Raw genomic sequence first — 21,248 nt, 5'->3', positions numbered from 1 at the left:
CTCCTTTCCTTCCTTCTTTCCCTCCTTCTTTCTTTCCTTCCTTCCAAGAGAGACATCGGAGGGCTAGTTCTGCCCCCCTCCCCGGTACATAAAACTGCCCCATAATCTTCCTGGCCTCCTACAAAGCCATGTCAACTATTTATCAGAAGCCCCTTTTCATTCTTTGCTTTTGTAGCTATTGGTGATTTATAGAGATGCTTTGCCTTTCTTCCCCTAGAAAACATATCATAAGTCTAAAGAACAAATGGAGGCTGAGCTAAAATTGGATTACGAAAGTTACTTGGAACTGGAAAAGACTGTCCTCATCAACCTTGGCCTAGTCAAAGTCTCAGAGGTGCCATACATGGAGATGATGTAGAAGAACTTTCTAAAGGGGATCTGGGGACACTCTGTGGGTCTTCTCTTTCTTTTTGTTCATTATTTGTGATGTGTGGTAAGCTATCAAACTTATTGATAAATGTAGGCCCTTATGGCTATTAAAACATTTGAATTATAACAGTAAGATTTATTCCAATTTGTGTACTTAACATTACTAAATTTTGTACTGTATGTGAAAGTTTTCAATGAGAAAGTTTTGTTTTCCCACAGGAAAACATAAATTCTTACACGCCCTCTACCCTAGTCCTTGCCATTCATGAGAAGGCCTTAATCCCAGACAGCAGTGGAAATCAAACTTTGCTCCTCTCTGTCACATTGCCGTTGGTCACCTATCCAAAAACTGCTTCCCCTGAGCCACTGCACAAATTATAAGACTGTCTTCTAAGTGCAGTATCAGTGAATCAAATCTGGAAATATATATTTTAAAAGGATAAGGCATAAAGAGTGAGGTGGCTTTATCCAGAAGATATAAGGTTAATTTAACAGTAGAAAATAAATCAATGATTGGCCAAAGAGATGATGCCATGTATGTACAGAAAAACATTTCATAAAATTCAGCATCCATTCATGATCACAATAAATCCTTAGCAACCAAGAAAGAAGAGAACTTCCTTTATCTGATGAAGGGCACCTAAAACAGTCCTATGCCAAGCTTCCTATTTGACAGTGAGACGTTCAAAGCTTTCTTCTGAGATGTGCCACAGAACCTGGAGGTCCCCCTACTCTCCTACCCCATCATGTCATTACTGTACTGGGAGTTCACTGCCAGCATAAATGCAAAAAGGAAACAACAGCACACAAAACTGAATGGCAGGAGAGACAGGAGCCACATTTTGAAGGCTCAGGAAGCTGGATTATGGAGTGGGGAGAATTAATAGGAGAACTAAGCAGGAAGGTGACACATTAGCCTTATTTGTAGGAGGATTAGCGTGGGGACAGATCCTGGCTGGAAATCTAATAAAAGATTAGAATGCACTATATGTAAAACTTCACGTGGATAAAGAGGAAATGCTAGTTAAATGGGAAAGAGAAGACAGAGATGATGCGAGTAAGTTAGGTTGGTGGAGGAAAGAAAGCTGCGAAACCATGAGATGTTAGCACTTACCCAGCTGTGTGCCCTTGGACAGATGCCTGAGCTCTGTGAAGCAGGTTCCCTTTCATCCAATTAGGTCAAGAGCCCTTTCCTCACAGCATTTTTGTTGTTTGGGACCAGGTATGGCTCTGTAGTCCCGGCTGGCCTCAATCCTAGCCAGTTCTCAATTGAGAACTTTTGCCTGCGCTGGCTTTGAACATCTGTCATCCTGATCTGAACCTCCAGAATAGATAGGGGTACACGTGTGAGCCACCCGCACCTGGCTTGAACATTTTTCTATCTTACTTTTTCTATATTCCATGTGTGTCTTAGGTGAAGTCACCAAGTCATGCTTTAAGAACTCCTATATGTCTTGCCTGGACTTCTCCTATAAAATCAAGAAGTGGTAGGCTGGTGCTGGTGACTCACACCTAATAATCCCAGCTACTCGAGAGGCAGAGATCAGGAGGATTGCGGTTCCAAGCCAGCCTGGGCAAATAGTTCCCAAAACCCTACCTTGAAAATACCCATCAGGAAAAAGAACTGGTGGAGTGACTCAAGGTATAGGCCCTGAGTTCAAAGCCCAGTACTGCAAAAAAAAAAACAAAGTGTATACCTGTTTAGACCTCCACTGAGCTGTTTAACAGGTAAACAGTTATGAATTAACCCTAGATTTAAACATGTCCAATACTGAGTGCCTGCCTTTCTCTCCAAAACCCATCATGCTTCCTGCTGCTAGAGGCAGATTTATATATATATGTATATATAACCCTTTAAAGTTTATTTTATAGTACTTTTACTGAGATGTCATGTAATTTACTGACCAGGTCTGATTAGAAGTGTAATGTTTTGTCCCTTGAGATAATTAAAAACCTTTATGCACTAAAATTTTACATCATGATTTGTTTCACTTAAGAAGTATTGGTGACCTGTTAGAATAGCCATCATCAGCAACACCACCAACAGGTGTTGGCGAGGATGCGGGGAAAAAGGAACCCTTTTACACTGTTGGTGGGAATGTAGACTAGTACAACCACTCTGGAAAAAAATTTGGAGGCTACTTAAAAAGATGGACATCGATCTACCATTTGATCCAGCAATACCACTCTTGGGGATATACCCAAAAGACTGTTACTCCAGAGGCACCTGCACATCCATGTTTATTGCGGCACTATTCACAATAGCCAAGTTATGGAAACAGCCAAGATGTCCCAGCACTGACGAATGGATTAAGAAAATGTGGTATCTATACACAATGGAATTCTATGCAGCCATGAAGAAGAACGAAATGTTATCATTCGCTGGTAAATGGATGGAATTGGAGAACATCATTCTGAGTGAGGTCAGCCTGGCTCAAAAGACCAAAAATCGTATGTTCTCCCTCATATGTGGACATTAGATCAAGGGCAAACACAACAAGGGGATTGGACTATGAGCACATGATAAAAGCGAGAGCACACAAGGGAGGGGTGAGGATAGGTAAGACACCTAAAAAACTAGCTAGCATTTGTTGCCCTTAACGCAGAGAAACTAAAGCAGATACCTTAAAGCAACTGAGGCCAATAGGAAAAGGGGACCAGGAACTAGAGAAAAGGTTAGATCAAAAAGAATTAACCTAGAAGGTAACACCCACACACAGGAAATCAATGTGAGTCAATGCCCTGTATAGCTATCCTTATCTCAACCAGCAAAACCCCTTGTTCCTTCCTATTATTGCTTATACTCTCTCTACAACAAAATTAGAGATAAGGGCAAAATAGTTTCTGCTGGGTATTGAGGGGGGGAGCGGGAGGGGGCGGAGTGGGTGGTAAGGGAGGGGGTGGGGGCAGGGGGGAGAAATGAACCAAGCCTTGTATGCACATATGAATAATAAAAGAAAAATGAAAAAAAAAAAAAAAAAAAAAAAGAAGTATTGGTGAAAACTAAAAGAAGAAAATTTAAAACAGAAATGTAAGGATTTCCACAAAAGCCATGTATTCCTCCTTTATCTCAAAAGAAGGGAGGGAAGAAAGGACAAAGAAAAGGAGACAAAGAGGGCAAAACAGGCAAGAAAATACTCTGAAAATGAAAGGAAACTGAGGTCTTAGCAAATAATGTAAACAACCAAGTCAGTTTATATTAAGGCATCTTATTGTTGAATCCCGTCATGCCTTTCATATCGCCAGCAGCACCCTGTTGAAACTGCCTCATCACTGACTGAAATCCTGCCGTACCACCCACGTGGTAAAGAACTCTTGGATCCATCACTTTGGCCATTTATTGATTCGGTTTTGCCATCTGTAACTGGCTCACATTCTCAGACCGCCTGTCTGGATCCTAGACTGGCGACAGCTTGAGATCAGAGATACGAACATCCACTAGAAAACTGTCTCCAAGGTCCTTTAGGGCAACCATACATACAACAAGCTCATACACTATGGAGTTGGCTGCTCTTTGTAACCACTGCACACCACGTCCCCAGGAAAGAGGCAAAGATCTTGAAGTCATCCTTCACACTTACTCTCACAGTCCACAGCCAGTCTGTCAGCAAACCCTTAGAAGCTGATCACCTCTCTCCTCCCTCACTGCTGTCACCCTGGTCCAAGCCACATTATCACCAGCTTGGAGTTTTGCAGCATTTCCTTTCTGTTTCTCTGTCTCTCAACAAGAGCCATCTGGTAGTTTTAAATGGAGCCAGAATCAGATGCTGCCATTTTTCTGCCCATAACTTTCCTTAGCCTTCCAGCTCACTCAGAGTATGAGCCAAAGGCTCTATTGGCCTTGCAAGCCCTCATTTCAATGGGTCCTGTCACCCATTCTCCCTCCATCACACCCACCACAGTCATGCTGGCCTCATGTTCACCAAACATACCAAACCTGTTCCTACCCCAGGGCATTTGTGCTTGCCGTTCTGTACTTTCTAATTCTTATTTCCACATGTTCATGTGTTAGGAAGTTCCTACTGTGTGCTAGGCCCTAAGGTTTTAAACAGGGTGGTCAAGGAAGGGAACATGTGAGCAAAGGCCTGAAGGGAATGAGGAATTTCCCTGTAGTCTTCCAAAGCCTTCCATCATCCAGTCCCACACCCCTCAGTGGAAAAGAAGCCTGGACTGCAGAGAACAGAAGTGTTATAAACTGCTACCTGAGGCTGGGTACATTGTCTCAAACAAAAACAAGCTTTTGTTAGCACAGAGACAGGGGTGATGGATATTGAATAAGTACCTGTCTTAGGGTTACCAAGGAAAAAGCTTAGTACAGTGGCTGGCATACAGCAAGCAGCAGACATGTTTCCTTGTTATCTTGCCTAACTTACAAATACAAAATGATTGTAACACTCTTGCTACAGAAACCAGAGCTCATCATGTTTAGAACTGTAATGATCATCAGTTGAACATAATATTTTCCTCGTGTGCTTGCAAACTGACTTTTCCCAGGTCTCATCCTTTCACCAGTCTTTGGCCACCAATTGGGACCCAGTAGTAGCCAGAGTCCAGGTTTTCTGAGATGGTGCTTCATCTGCTTATCAGGTTATCTCAGCTTTCTGCAAAGTGCCACCAGGTGTGTCCAGAACTACAAGGGATAAAGATGGAGTCATATATGTTCAAAATCAAGTTGACGACCACCAGGCAGGCCCTCAAGGCTCCCTTCTGTCAAAATGTTAGAACTGCCCGATGACCTATAATTCAGGGGCAGCACTGGTTGACATTTCTGTGTTAGTCTAAGTCTAGCAAAAAACAAATACCAAGCAAGACCAGATACACAAGAGATCTTCAGGGAGAGAGAGCGGGAAAAGCAAGGGAGAGCCTCTGGAAGTCCATGCAGACCTGTGACTGCAGGAGAGCAGGAGGGGTCAGAGGGGACAAGGAGAACAAAGCTTAGGCCACTCAGCATGGTTTAAACTACACATTACATTTCTCTTTGGAATTTGGACAAGTTCACAGCGCTGCCTTCTTCTTCTTGGGATGAATTCTTTCTGAGGCTCTTCAATACCCCCAAGCTGACATCCTTTTCTCTGGCACAGATCCTCTATTGGACAGATAACAGATACACTGAATCCCAACAAGGAACACAGTTGAGACTCAAGCAAGGAAGTGAATGACCTATAACAGAAAATGTCAAACATTGGGCAAGAATGGAAATGAAGTTAACTGGTGCCACCTTCTAATCCCCACAGCTCTGCCTCTGGCCCATCCTGCCCATTCCTCCCAGCTGCACTGTGGTCAATTGAATCTTCTTTTTCTTCCCTTTGGTCCTTGGTCTGGCCTACAGCATAGTGAAAGGAAATGGGGCTTTCAATCCTAGCAGACCTGAGTCCAATGTTCATCACCTTGGGCAAGCTGCACTGTCTCCTAAGTCTTAATTACCTCACCTGTAAAATGGGTAGTCATTATACCTAACAGTCCTCATGCAAATACAGTGTAAGGCACCCAGCCCAGTTGTCACGTAATGCCTCCTTTTCTTGCTTGGTCTCAGATGCATACTCACTCCAGAGAAACCACAGGGTTTCCTCTCCCCTCTATAATTATCTCTGATTTTAACTTTTTTGTCACTATTCAAAATGGGAATGTCTCCCACTTTTAAATGTGATTTAAGCAGTGACTCTGTCTGGCTTAACATTAGGGTTTTGATCATTCTAATGTACAAATTTTGGACATAATATTTAAATTTGAATAATAGCTTTCTTATTTGCAGAACTTAAAATGCTACTCAAAAAAACTAATCACTCTAATATTTTATGATTTAGGTTAAATTTCATTATAATGCAGCCTTATAAATTACTTTTTACTCACCAAGAAATGTGTAATTAAACCAGCATACTTTCAGGTCCTCAGACACATCGTGTGTGTGTGTGTGTGTGCGCACGCACGTGTGTGTGTGTGTGTACGCGTGCATGTGTGTGTGTACGCGTGCATGTGTGTGTACGCGTGCGGGTGTGTGTGTACGTGTGCATGTGTGTGTGTACGCATGCGTGTGTGTGTGTACGCGTGCGTGTGTGTGTGTACGCGTGTGTGTGTGTGTGTGTGTGTGTGCGTGCACTTCAGAAGGAAAAGCAATTAACTCCAGAGGATGATGGTCCATTTGCTTGTCTGGCTAAGTCACCACTGTAAATAATTAACCTTTCCCTGTGCCCTTGTACCCCAGAGCTCTGCTGGGGTAGGACTCTACCTCGTTGCTAGGCTGCCATTGCCAGGACAGACACTATGTAATTGAGCTAGGTTCCTACCAGGAAATTGGATCTCTCAGTGAAGGGCAGATTAAATCCTGACTGATAATTCACTCCTTGCATAACTGATGAGATGTCGGAAGACTGCAGGCTCATATAGAACAACTGTACATGGTCAAAACCAACCCTGGACATCAGCTGAGGAAAAGATGGTTTCATCTGTCGGTGGATGCCCGGTTGGCTCTGTGTTTTGGCCATTGTGAATGATGCTGCTGTTACATGGGTGTCACACCATATATATCTTAACTCGAGGGTCACGGACTTAAATGCAGTGTAAAAATATAAAGCTTTATGAAAAAAAATCAGAGAAAAACTTCAGATCTCAGAACTAGGTGAAAAGTTCTTAAACTCAACACCAAAACTGATATCCATAAAAGTGGATCTCAGTAAGACTTTTGTGTACAAAAAGCCAGGTTAAGAAGACGAAAAGCTAGACTAGGAGAAAGATATTTGCAAATCACATACCTGACAAATGTAACAATGTTATAATAACGAAGCCAGGATCTGGTGGCTATGCCTGTAATCCTAGCTACTTGGGAGGCTGAAATTGGGAGAATCAAGGTTTGAAGTCAACCTGAACCAAAAGAGTTCACAAGAGCCCATCTTAACAAAAAAAAAAAAAAAAAAAAAGCACCTGTCATCCCAGCTGCTACAGGAAGCAGGGGAAAAAGTGAGACTATCTCCAAAATAACCAGAGCACCCAAGTACCAATTGCTCATACTTGTAATCCTAGCCATTCATGAGGCAAATATCAGGAGGATCGAGGTTTGTAGCCAGCCTTGGGCAAAAAGTTCGAGAGACTCTAGCTCAAAAATATCCATCACAAGGAAGGGTTGGGAGAGTGGCTCAAGCAGTAGAGTACCTGCCTAGCAAGTGTGAGGTCCTGAGTTCAAACCCAAGTTCTGCCAAAAAACAAGCAAAAATGTCAGAGCACAAAGGGCTGGAGGTGTGGCTCAGGCAGTAGAGCACCTGGCCAGCTGTTGTCTGAGGAGGGAGGGTGCAGAATAGCAAGAGCCTCACAAGGTGGGGATTTTAGCAAGGGGGTTGTTTTAGTATAGCAAGATAAAGCAGGGAGAAATGGGGTGGGAGGAGAGAAACACTTCCTGGTCCCCATGCAGGAAATGGGAGGACTCTACCTGTGACCTTACGCTTTCTGAGTGGGGAACACACGCCATCAAATTGAAGTCTAGCAACCAAATCATTACAGCTTGGATCTGGGAAACCAAGATGGGTGTTAAGCAGGGAGATGTCATCTAGGCCCACCCAACACACAGGGACAGTGGCTGGCTTTCAGGACTTCCCTTTGCCACACAGGCCTTTTGTTTTGAATGGGGATCTGTACCCATTCAAAGAGCCTAGCAGCTTGTTAAAGTCTCAGAGAGGAAGGCAGCCACAGGTAGCCCCTTACCTCTCCTGGTTTCTGTAACTTAGCATCTAAAAGGAGATGGGGGGGCGGGGCTAGCAGCTCTGGCTTCTTAGTTTTTACTTCTTTTAGTATCTATTGATAATATAATTTTCCTGTCTCCTCATCTATCTATCTTGCCTCATAGCAAGCACAGGGACCTGAATTCAAACCTCATACCTGAAAAAAATTATAATAACAAGAGTAACAAGAGATAACTATAAGATGCTCCTATGTGTCAGATAGTGTTATATACATTACTTACCCAGTCCTCTTTTTAAATATTAAGTATAAAGATTATTTCCATTTTATCAGTGGAGTTTAGTACCCTACAATCACACAGCAAAGCTAAGCCACCCACTCCCTCAAGTCACGCTGCTCAGTGCTCAGACCAGCTCGGGTTTTGGTGGTGAAAGCTTAGTCACCATCGAGCGCTCCTCCATGGGAAGTGGTTATGTTGATGGTTGATGGACTACACAAGGCGTTGCTATACATTCATGAAAATGGTGAGGTAGATCTGTATGGACTGACTGCAAAGATACCCATGATACAATGCTGTTAAAAAGTAAATCACAGAACAATAAAGTCACATGTGTGACCCATTTTAAAAAGTCACACCCACACTATACATGTATTTTTATGACCTGTGAGATGCTCACCGACACTTAACCTAACCATTTATTCGTATGTTCAGAGCTCTGATGGTTTTTACTTTTGCCTTCTACTTTCCTGTGTTTTAATATTTTTTTTTGGTAGGGCTGGGGGTTTGAACTCAGGGCTTCATGCTACAAAGCAGGCATGTTACCACTTGAGCCACACTTTCAGTTCAATTTGCTCTGGTTATTTTGGAGATAAGTTTTTGCAAACTGTTTGCCTAGTCTGGCCTCGAACTGTGATCCTCCCAATCCTAGCATCCCAAGTAGCTAGGATTACAGTCATGAGCCACTGGCTCTCAGGCCACATTTAAAATCTTTATCAAACATTTTTATAAATAGAAATAAAGCCAAATTTTTAAAAAATCCACTAGAGGACAAGTGTGGCAGTACATGCCTGAAATCTCAGCTACCCAGGAGATAGAGATTAGGAGGGGCAAAAAGTTAGCAAGACCCCATCTCAGCAAGCAAGCTGGTTGTGGCAGTGGGCATCTGTAATCCAAGCTATGCAGAAGCATAGGTAGGAGGATTGCAGTCTGAAGCCAGTCTGAGACAAGAACACAAGACCCTATCTGGAAAAATAACTAAAGCAAAAAGGGAGGGGGGTTCTCTGGGGGCATGGCTCAAGTAGAGTGCTTGCCTAGAAAGTGGGAGGTACTGAATTCAAACTCCAGTATTGCCAATAAATAAATAAATATCCATTAGGGACACCTAAATAAGGGTTGTAAGGTGAAAAAGGGAAAGTTATGCTTATGAATATGAATATTTTGTAACATCAAAACCTTGTTAAAGCAACAGAATGAAAATCAGCCAGCATTTGCAGGAGTGTTCTCATCTTCTGCCAATAAGATAATAAAAAGCGTGACTTAGAGGAAACTTTCTTGAGTCTGTATTGAAGAGCCCAGTTGAAAATGTGGTCTTTAGACATGCTGTTTGCCCTAGCAATTTCCTTTCATTGAGTTCTATCTGTCACGCACTTGCTTATAAATGAATATCCAATTGTTGCAGTACCATTGGTTGAAAAGGCTATCCATGTTGCTTTTGTCAAAAATCAGTTGTCCATATATGTGTAAATCTATTCCTGAACTATAATGTTCTGTTGGTTTGAATTTACTTATTTATTTTTGGGTGGTAAGAGGATTGGAACTCAGGGCCTCATGTTTGCTAGGCAGGCGCTCTACCTCTTGAGCCATGTCCCTAACACTCCCCCCACCTTTTTTTCCACTTTCAGTTATTTTTCCCTCAAATTTTTTAGTTATTTTCCCTCAAATGTTTGTCCAGGGCTGATCTTGGACCACAGTCCTCCTATCTATGCCTCCCGTGTAGCTCAGACTACAGGCATGTACCTTTAGTGTATCTGGGTGTACCAAAACAAGCACACCCAGATTGTTTTGTTGAGATGAGGTATTGCTTACTTTTTGCCCAGGCTGGCCTTGAACTGTGATCTTCCTGTACTCTGCCTCCTGAGTAGCTGACTGTGAGCCACTAAGCCTGGCCTATTTTACTATCTTGATGCTAATACCATGCTGTCTTGATAACTGTCACTTTACATGTCAATTTAAAATCAGAGTGTTGGTCCTCCAATTTAATTCTTTTTCAAAATTGTTTTGGTTAGTCTTCTTTCAGAAGAGAACATGACATGGAACTAGCAGTAGTGAGGGATCCCACAATTAACAGAAAGAACCAAGAGAAACTAAATTCTTCTGACACTTTCTGAGGAATAGTCTTGAAAAGAAGTTTTAAAAGCCCTCATATTAAAATAAGGTACAAATAAACCCTATCCATCCTTAGCATCCTAGTATTTTGATCAGGTAACAAGAACTTGTTTTCCCAAATGAGATTGTAGACCCCAATGCAATGTGAGTTTTCCCTGAAAGTAGACAAGGAGGAGGCAGATCTGCCGGGCATGGGAAGGTAACACGAGTTGGGACATCTGAGGCTCAACAGAGCTACAGTTGGCACATGGCCCCGGGGTCCCAAGAAGTATGAGCTTTGTCAAGAGAAGTGAAAAATATGCCCAGATTTTTGCCACTTGACAAATTAACTGGGGCTTCCATGAAAGCAACTGCCTAGTGATTATGTGGGAGGAAAATCTTTTTGTGCTGTTTTTGGCTGACAATACACAGTTCCTTGTTTCCATTTCCTGCTGCATTTGAACAAGGTCCCAAAGTTCATTTTACAAAATTTGTCACTACAAGAGGAAGCAATAGGAGGTGATCAGTAGAGGATAACATGCTGTCCTCCCATTTTCATAAAAGGGAGGGAATATAACTCAAGAGGAATGAGAGGACGGCTTCTGGCTTCTTTTCGCCCTTCTTTTACCGCTGTCCAAGTCCCAAACAATGACCCATCTGAACCCTGAATGGAGAAAGAGTTGAGCATGCTAAGCTGGATGCCTTCTGTGTTCTCTCACCAAGGCCAGTCTAATTTAAAACACACACACACACACACACACACACACACACACACACACACACACAGAGGCCTGTGCTGACAGGCTCTGCCTATGCCAGGAGTTGCCTGCTTTTCACTAGCTCTTACCAGAGGAAGGGTAGTGGTAATGGGGTCACAGTAGCTGTGTGAGGAAGCCCATGTGGCCACAGATCCATGCCATACCCTATGGCTCATCTTTATCCGTAGGAAATTTAGCATTTTGGCTTCCATATGTCCAATTCCTATGTCTTGGCTCTAGTTTTGGGAGGGGAAAAGTAAGTCTGTTCCTGGAGTCTTACCACTCCATATTAGAGTAGAGGTAGACCAGGAGAAGGCACGTTGGCTGGAGAGTGTTGAAAGTGGGAGAGAAAACAAAGTGGAAGTGTCAGGCTACATACAGCACCAGGAAGCTCCAAAGGCACAACTTGAGGCTGCAAGGATGGCCTCGGATGTGCTCTTACCAGTGTGGGCTGTGCGGAGCTCACGAAGAACTAGCCACATTGGGGACACAGTGCCAAACAGGCGACAAACAGACCAAGCACCACTTAGAAATCTTCACCTCGGCATGAACCACCACAAGGTGGGGGGCTTAGGCAGGTGATCTACCTGGATTTTTGTCCCTTAAAAGTAAAGAGCCTGCTATTACCTACGTGGCCGACTTCAGTGCAGCTTTGAGTTTTCTGTGTCCCTATATTTGTGGTAGAAAGAGGGGAAAGATGGAGACTGTGACTCAGAATTTCCGGAAGTATTTACACATCAAGGTGTACGTAAATGCATGCAGAACACACATCTTAATTATCTTAATAGTCATTAATTTATTTTGGTGTATAGAAACAAACTATGCTTATTTAGGACAAGTGATACCAGTTTTCTATCATGAGGCAGTAAGAAATTTTACCCTAAAAATCAGTCTTAAAAAGATTTTAGGGAGGCCTGGGGGGTGCATGCCTATAATCCCAGCACTTGGAAGGCTCAAGCAGGAGACTTGTGAGTCTGAGCACAGCCTGGGACACATACCAAGTTCTTGGGTAGCCTAGATCACATAGTGAGACTCTGTCTCAAACAAAAAATAAAAGATATTTTAGAGAAATAAAACAATACTACACGTGGTTCTTTGTGTGTGTGTGGTACTGGGTTTTGAAATCAGGGCTCACGCTTGCCAGGCAGGTGCTCTACCACTTGAGCCATTCTACCAGACTACATGTCTGGATATGGTAGAAATAAGTTGTCTGAGAATGGTGGGAGTGTAGGATAGCTAAAAAAAAAGTAGTATAGATGCATACATATATAAAAACATGGCTGGGAGGCTAGGGGAAGCTGGGAGAGAGAAAGATGGGGGAACAATGCTGAGATGCACTGTGTCTATGTATGAAGGTGGCACAAGGCAACTCGCTGAAAGCTGCTGAAAAATGGTGGGGCGAGAGAGAGCAATAGAGATAAATGTACGATCTATGCACGTGTGAAATACCATGGGGCAACGCTCTGTACAACATACATGAATAAAAGGGTAATATGGAAAGAACCACAAACACCCCAAGTATTTACTACTTTTTAGAGACATTGGATTTTTTCTTTTTCTTTTTTTTTTTTTTTTTTTGATGGTACTGGCGCTTGAACTCAGAGCCTAGTGGTCATGAGGCAGGAACTCTACTGCTTGAGCCTCTCCCCCAGCCCTGCAATTTTGGATCTAACATTAATAAATCATAAGATTGTGGTGAGTTCATACATTATGTGACTCTTTTAGGTTAGCTATAGCCACATAAATTCATTACTAATTACCTTTTTTGTTTCCAAAATGGCACTTATTGGGGGATGTACCAAATATCTGTAATTTACTTTGAAATGCACCAAAAATTAAGATAGTGTATTAGTTACTTTTTCTGTCACTGTGACCAAAATACTTGAAACAATAACTTAAGGGAGGGAAGATTTATTTTGGCTTATGGTTTCAGAGGGTTCTAGCCCTGTAGACTTGGGCAGAACGTCATGGTGGAGGGAGTGTGTGGCAGAGGAGCTGCTTCATTTCATGGTGAACAGGAAGCAGAGAAAGGGGACACAGGAGGGGGCCAGAGTAACCTTCCTCCCACTAGGCCCCACTCCCTTCAATGCCATCATAGTCTAAATCCATGAAAGGATTAACACCTTAAGTACACAGGGCCCCCCCCCAATCTAATCTAATTGTCTCTGAAAATGCCCTCACAGACACACCCAGACATGTGCTTTACTAATCTCCCAGGCCATTCTCAATCTGATCAAGTTGACAGTCAAGGACTGGAGGAGTGGCTCAAGCAGCAGAGCTCCTGCTTTGCAAGTGGGAAACCCTGAGTTCAAACCCCAATTTCACCAAAAATGAACTAAATAAGATCCAATTAAGTTGACAATCAAGATTAGTCACCACAGACAACGGGTAGACATATATCAAGCAAATATAGGAAAACACTTACACTTAAGGTGGTAGATATGATGGTGTGCACTATCAAATATAAAGTGTTCGACTTTCTATTTTAGTGCTTATGGTAAAATGTGGAGGGAAAGAATTCTCATGTCACCTCTTTTGTATGTATAATTTGCTTGGCTTTACAGGTGAGATGTGGTATGTAGCTCAAACTCAGACTCGTCATTGGACAGACAGCAGTTTACCCACTGACATTTCTTATCTACCACTAACACAAACAGTTTTGTCTTGCCTAATTATTCAAACTCTCAGATTACAGTGAAGTTTATGGTGGTACAGGACATGAGCAGGCTGGTAACCCATGTCTTCTTGAGCAAAGATCAAGAACAAGGGGTTACTGTTCAAAGTGAGCTCTTCTATGGGGAGTTTATTTTGAAGAGTGGAATTTCCAAAGAAGTATAGAGAAGATTGAGGTTAACCCCAAGACTTCACTATAACTATAGCTGTTGAACAAAAAAAAAGGATTAACACAAACAACTTAAAAGGTATGTCAGGTGGCCTAATGGATGAAGTTAATCCAATATATAGGCATTTTTCTCATTTGCTTAAAACAAACACTTGAGAAAAATGAAACCACTGAATGTAGTAACCTGTGGTTAGCCTATTTTGTCCAATAAAGAAGAGCTCTATTTATGGGATTCATTCAAATTTATGAAACTATTTTTTAATAAAGTGAAAAACAGGTTTTCTAGTTCTAGAAAAAGTGTATACTCAAGTGTATCAGCCAAAATTAAGAGGACATATTTTGCTCACAATTTCTATGAAGGAATAAATGATGCATTGTAATTAAAATCTTTCTAGAAACCTTCCTTTCTTATGGAGAGATATACCTTTTCATACATATATCATTTAATTAATTACTAATTAATTATTTCTACTTGACAGCAAAAACTTACTAAAAAAAATTACCCAAAATTTACCAGCGAACTTTCCCCAAGACCATTCTAATTCCGAAAGAAAGATAAGTCATTGGGGGAAAAATAAGAGAGATAACATCACTTTCTTAACCACAAATAATTTATTATTCAGGAGTGAATATTTTTAAATTATACAGATATTGCATCTTATCATCCTTAGTCTTTCCCTAATAAAAAGACAAACATTGTCCAAGTATCCCTTTAGAGTCTTTCTCTTATTAGCAGTTAACCGGCTGTCCCTACGCATACAACAACAAACTATACACACAAAGTTCCTGCCGCCATGGGCTGACATTCTCAATATGCAGACACAGATAATAAATAAAATAAAACAAGGTAACTTCAGATAAACACCTTGATAAAAGCAAGCCAGGGTGACATGACAGTGACAGTGAGTATGGATATAGTGTTTAAGGTTTTCTTTAGTTTTAGATTTTTTGTTTCATTATTTTTTGTCTTTTCTTCTTTGGTGCTAGGGATCTGACCCAGGGCCTCACACATGCTAGGCAAGCACTCTAACACCAAGCTACATCCCAGCCCTTAAATTTAGTTTAAATGTAAACATTTACCGGTTATAAATGTCTGCAGTTTAATCAAAATAGTACCATAACTATTGAGTTCTTGATACAAGAAACAGAAACTGCCATTGCCTTCTTCCCCCCATTCTCAGAGCAAGCTGACTGAGGCAGCCTCTTTGAAATGAGATTTGAGCAGAAAAGTGAAAGACAAAATGGAACTGCCTAAGGAAGATGAGGATAAAGAGCTTTCCAAATGGGATGGCAAGTGCAAAGATCCTCAGATAGGAAGGTCTGGGGTTTCAAGAGCCCAGGAAGCCAGAGAGAAGACTTAATGCATGCTGTCTTTATGGTCACTGCAGCTGCATTCGGACCACCATGTCTATTTCTTCAGCTTGCCAATTTCTTTTCATGTACTTTTAAAAGCTGAGGACTGGCCAATAAAGGTCACAAATCCTAAGAATGCAACTTGATATGTCGCCTGTGAAACCACCATTGAAATCAAGTTATAAAAGGATCCAAAAACAGCCTTCCCTCGGACACATTTTTTCAGTTCCTTTTCTGCCTGGTCAGTCAGTTTTTGACTTAAGTCAGAACGCAATCAAGAACTCTGACTTGCAGCACTTCACTATTCATAAAATATGAACCTTAATGGATACAGAACTGGCCAGGAAAGAGGGTAAAAGAGCATTTCTCCTTATGCCAAAGTCTTCAGGCAAGCACATTCAGATTAGACTTTCTTTTTCCTTTGGAGTACCGGGGTTTGAACTCAGGGCTTCACAACCGCTAGATAGGCGATTTACTGCTTGAGTCATGCCTCCATCCCAGGACTTGCTCTTCTTAAATGTGATACAACTTTTCCATTTCAAAAGTACCTAAAAGATGATGTTTTTAAATTATAAAATCCTAATTCTGAATGTCATCCTGTGGCCTGAAAACTAAATTATTTTCAGGTGCCATAGCACTACTGTTTCTTTAAGACCCCTAATATAAAGCTACACATAATGTGGAATTTTCCCAAGACAGTTATATGGTATATGGTATTACTTTAACAGATGTGCAATGAAGTCTTCCTGCTTTTCTGACAGTAGCAGCAACTCTACAAGCATCATCACCAGGTACAGAAGTACTTGCATTACTAGTTAACAGAACATTATAAAGTATTTTGACAACTACTGCATAATGATATCTAAAACAAGGAAGTCATTTTAAAAGTATGACGAAGTCATTTCAGTTTCATTTGATGGCAACTCCCTTCAGCTGCTCAGGCCTTACTCTTTTCACAGTCCACTGGCAGATTCTTTTGGCTCCTACTTCAAAATTTAGCCATAATATAACAATTTCTCACCATCTCTATTGTTTCTCTGATCTGAATGACTTCTATCCTAAATTACTGCAAAACTGGATTAACTGTTGCCAAATAGGGGAATGCCTTTGACGTTCTGAAAGACAATGTTTTAACACAAGTTTGCAGGACCAGTCAAAATGAAGAATGGAGAAGAAATTAAGACCTGGTCAGGCCTGCAAGGACTCAGTATCTCCCATGTGCCCCCCCCCGCCCTTTTTTTTGTGGAGGGAGGAGTTGGGAGCACTTGCAAATATACTTTAGCAAAGTAACAACAAAAAAATTAAAGAGTGAGATCAAAAGAACTGTAGAACAGAGGGGTACAAAGAAATTTTAACCCAATATGATTGCTAAAAATCACTGTCTAAATTTGATAAAGTTGGGCTAGAGGTGTAGCTCAAGTGGTAGAACACCAACTAGCAAGCATGAGCCCTAAGTTCAAACCCCAGCACAGCCAAAAATAAAAGGAAAATTTGATGAAATTAAGAAGCATAAAATGATCTGAGTTATGGTAAAGAAGATATTTTTATTGTCAAAGAAAAATAAATTTTAAAATGTACTTCAAGTATCCCAGTATGAGAACTGAAAGCACTCTGAACAAATTTGGTGATTGAAAGTATGATCTAAAGAGTGGTAGTAAGCTGGCACCAGTTGCTCACACCTGCAATCCTAGCTACTCAGAAGGCAGAGATCAGGAGGATCGCGGATCAAAGCCGGCCCTGGCAAATAGTTTGCAAGACCCTATCTCAAAAAAAAAAAAAAAAAAAAAAACCTTCACAAAAAAGGGCAGGTGGAGTGGCTCAAGGTATAGGCCCTGAGTCCAAACTCCAGTACTTAAAAAAAAAAAACTTGTAGTAAATAACTTTTCTTCTGTCAAAATTTTTTTAAAGTAATTACATACTACAGGAAAAATAAAAATTCTGCAAAAGCCATGACCCACTTATGAAGCAAGTAACACATGGTATAATTTGAAAGAAGAGAGTTTATGCTTGGAACCTTTTGTTTAAACCTGCATAGACTTAAAGATGTAAGACTGGATAAGTGGAAGGAGAAACAGCTCCTGGCTTTCCTCTGTGTACCCTTATATAGTCTAGCACTACTCCTAATCATTGGTTTGCAGGTTTTAGAATCAATATATAAAGGGAAAACATAGTTCAAGTATGGATCCCCCAAATAATAAACCTCTAAGAACACTGATCAGATGAACTACAGGTCTAACAATAGCAGTCAGGATGGTAAGGCTGTAATGAGCTGGATGGGAAGTATGCAGTGGCCATTTCCTCAACAGTAGGGAGCCAGGAGACTCCCGACCACTAAAATGATGGCTTAAGAAACAAACTACTACTTAAAGTTATGAAGGAAACCAAGAGAAGAACCAGGCTGGTGGAGTGGCATGAGGTCCTGGGTTCAAACCCCAGCAGCTTTGGAAAAGAAAAAAGACCCAGAATATAACTAACCAAACTGGTGAGGAGGAAAGGCATGAGATAAACTGCTTATCACTCACAGTGGACAACCCACAGGCATTGCTTAAATGATGAGTCCAGAACAGGAACAACAGATGCACTGTCACCTCTGAGAAGGGGACTGGTGAGGACCGTGGGGAGGAACACTTTTACTTTTCATTTTCTATCCATTTGAATTGTTTAAAATTTTTACTCAAGTACACTCAAGATCATGCTCTAAAGGTAAATTTGTCTTTAATCCTCAAAAGCATCAGAACTGGCAGCTCAGAAAGGAATAATGGTTGTCTGTGTAGTAACACCCCAGGAAGTTCCAAAGAGCAGGTATAAAAAGTCAAAGGGAAAAAAAAAAAAAAAAAAGACAGGTGTAGTGGCTCATGCCTGCAATTACTCAGGAGGCAAAGATTGGGAGGGTTGTGGTTCAAGGCCAGTCCAGGGAAAAGTTCATGAGACCCCCATCTCCACCAATGGCTGAGTACAGTGTTATGAGCCTGTCATCCCAGCTAGGCAGTGAAGCACAAATAGGAGGGTCATGGTGCAAGACAGTCCAGGCATAAAACGAAACCCTATCTCAAAAAACCAAAGCAGAAGGGTTAGTGGCATAGCTCCAGTGGTAGAGCACCTGCCTTGAAGGTCACACAGCAAGATCCTGTCTCAAAAAAGAAAGAAAGGAAACACAAACAAAAACCCAAAAAAAGAATTGAAGTAAAAGGTCTCAAAGTAAAGGAATTTAAACTTATTCAGCACGAGAGAAAATAAGAGCATCAGTAAAAGAAAGGTATGCAGAGCTAGACTGAGAGCACTTGCCTAGAATGCACCGCCAGCACCGAGTCTGCACTTACAACTCAGCAATTTAGACAACAAAACATGTTTAGAATTCTCTATTAAGATGGCAGAGATTAGCTTTAAACTGTTCTCAGCCAAAACAAGATAAGTATGGTCCTTAACATATTTTAGACTCTAGAAAATTCAATTTTAGACAAATGTTATTACATATACCTATGGAATATATTTAAGAAGAATATTAAAATAAGTGATCCTTAAAATCATTATGATAATCAATACCAGGACACTAATGTTATAATCTTTTAATAAATTTTTACAATTCTGGAACAAGTTATTCATACAACATCCATGACACAGCAAACAAAAGGAAGACAACTGAGATGGTCTCTTTACAAAACTTTCTCAAAAGCACTTTGTTCTGACATACTTTGTTGTGACATACACCTGTCACATATTCTTTTGGTATTCTAAATTGTTACACAAAGCTTTAAAGAATGAAAGTTTCATATAAAAAATAGTTATCTTTTTTTATCAGTGGGCTTTCAAATTAAATAACTAAATCCTCTGTATACCAATGTACATTGCATAGAAATGGTTACATTCAATATTTTAATATTTAGAAAAACATTAAGAAGTCAGTTTTTTAATGGCTTTTATGCCTTAAAGTTGATAATTCAAATTTTATTTATAATTTTAAAATTATACATTCTGTAGGTATAAAAATTTTTTAAAATACATTCAATTTTAAAAAGCTTTCTCAATTTACATTTTCACACTGCTATGATTGCTATAATAACTAGCTGTAAATATATTTAGCCAAAATAAGTTAATTTTTAAAAATCAATAACACAGTATGCTGGCAAGATGATTTCTTTCAAAACAAATAGAGTAATTATAACACCGGTGTTCTAAATGCACTACAACAAATAAATACTTAATATGTCACAGAATACAAAAATCCACAGACTAGATGGAGGCTTTAAAAATCTAAGACACTAGTGCAGAAATCTGGGCACTTGGTCCCTTAATGAGTTAGAGGACTTCAATTTAAAAGACAAATTTCCACAGGGGCTATTATGACTGTCTAGCCATCAAAAAAGGAAAGGCTGTTATCTCTATTCAGATGCTTCTAGTGTGTTTTTATTCAAGTGTTCAAATGTAACCTCTCCTTTGACTTAAATGTTCTTTCCCTGAAAAAGACATTTATAAGCTAGTAATTTTGGCCTCATGACATACGTATTTTAAAGAAGGCATTCGATTCTACGGTCAACCCTCCCCTCATCCTGATGCCTATACATATGTGCGTTATAAATATATACATATTTCCAGGATTATAAAAATAGTTAATTTTACAAGCTTAAATAATTACATGTTAATCCAGAATACATTAATATTTGTATAATTTTACTTTTATTTATAAAAGGGTTTTCCTATAGCAGCATTTGCATTGCAAATGAAATGTGACCAAATGGTGTAGCAGGGTACAGGGAATGCTACTGCAAATCACGCTGAGCAGTTGCACCGTTCCTCTCAAAGGGACATCGGTCCCAGCTCAGAAGATCAGCTCTTATAAAGCACAGAACCATGAGGAGTTAGTAACTTACCCGAACCTTATGAGTGCATTTGAGTCATCTCCATAGAGTTGGCAAGGTTTATTAAAATACCCCCAAAAGTCCAAGTTACCTTTATTCCCAGAGAAATTTTCTAATGAGATAAATAGAATTATGTTAATAAAATGTTTTCAATTGAATCACATGAACTTATTAGAAATTAATCAAAGGTTTCAGGAGTAAAAAAATAAAGACTATGAGAGGTATAAGAAAGTAAGAAGGACTGATTTGAAACTTTAAGACATTAAAAACCAAACAAAATCTCTCAACATCAGACACTCATATTAACCTTGTTTTTGTTGAGCTCTCGCTCCAGGTTGCCAATCAAAGTATCAATACTTTCTTGTAGATCTTTGAGATTAACTTTGTGATCCACTGTGGACTCAATTGTCTGCATTGTCAAGTATGTCTGAAATGTGCATTCTTTGGACATGGGAACTGGCTGTTCAACCATCATTTCTGGCCCATCTATTTTGCTATAATCGTCTCCATTTTCTTTACCTTCTGAAGGTACAGCATCACAATCCACATCATTTAAAATTTCCTTTGTATTTAAAAAGTAGTTCTCTCCGCAGCTGCTCCAGTCTCCTGCATAACGATTGCTAAGTGGACTACCTAATCTGGTCTGCCGTGGCCTTAGCACTCCTGAAGAATCAGTACCACTCAAATTTAACATGCAAGGTCGCTCTTTCTTCCGCCTCAAGTAATTCAGAGAAGACACCTGCTCTGGGGACAAACTGTCTGTTGCTTCTTTGACAGTTAAACGTTGCACTAGAAACAAACAATAAATTTGCTTTAGTGATAATAACCCTACTGGTCTTAAAAAAAAATTTAAAAAGAGCTAAAGATAACTAAAGATAGGCAATTTAATAATCAACTACAAACATGCATTAAAACAAAAACATGCACACTATCAAAAGGAAGCATTCCATAATTATTTTTTCTACCACCCATATGACCCAGATATAATCAAGATTAGGAATAGAAGCCAGAAGAATGCTCAGTGGTGCTAATTCATG

General features: G+C 40.4%; 2 protein-coding genes and 1 non-coding gene across 5 annotated transcripts in view; 1 reads left to right on the top strand and 2 right to left on the bottom strand.

Moving 5' to 3' along the window:
• Dnai3 (dynein axonemal intermediate chain 3) overlaps window positions 1-2,236 on the top strand; it is a 76,358-nt gene extending 74,122 nt beyond the window's left edge. Inside the window, exon 23 of the mRNA XM_074079561.1 lies at window positions 218-2,236. Within this exon, the coding sequence (XP_073935662.1) occupies window positions 218-358 (141 nt within the window). The 3' untranslated portion in view covers window positions 359-2,236. The remainder of the gene's footprint in view (window positions 1-217) is intronic.
• Window positions 2,237-3,813: 1,577 nt separating this feature from the next.
• On the bottom strand, window positions 3,814-3,944 carry LOC141425287 (small nucleolar RNA SNORA70). The gene has a single exon (XR_012450358.1). It is a non-coding gene; the product is annotated as a small nucleolar RNA SNORA70 (small nucleolar RNA).
• Window positions 3,945-16,062: 12,118 nt separating this feature from the next.
• Syde2 (synapse defective Rho GTPase homolog 2) overlaps window positions 16,063-21,248 on the bottom strand; it is a 43,055-nt gene continuing 37,869 nt past the window's right edge. For 2 of the 3 annotated variants that reach the window (XM_074079558.1, XM_020177341.2), the window contains exon 7: window positions 16,063-21,000. In XM_074079558.1, coding sequence (XP_073935659.1) covers window positions 20,501-21,000 — 500 coding nt within the window. In that variant the 3' untranslated portion in view covers window positions 16,063-20,500. The remainder of the gene's footprint in view (window positions 21,001-21,248) is intronic. The other variant, XM_074079559.1, reaches the window with a different exon arrangement.

The sequence above is a fragment of the Castor canadensis genome, chromosome 7 (assembly GCF_047511655.1).
Source record: "Castor canadensis chromosome 7, mCasCan1.hap1v2, whole genome shotgun sequence".
Taxonomy (NCBI): domain Eukaryota; kingdom Metazoa; phylum Chordata; class Mammalia; order Rodentia; family Castoridae; genus Castor; species Castor canadensis.
Note: the sequence above shows the minus strand (reverse complement) of the source record. Positions and strands in the feature narration are given on the sequence as shown.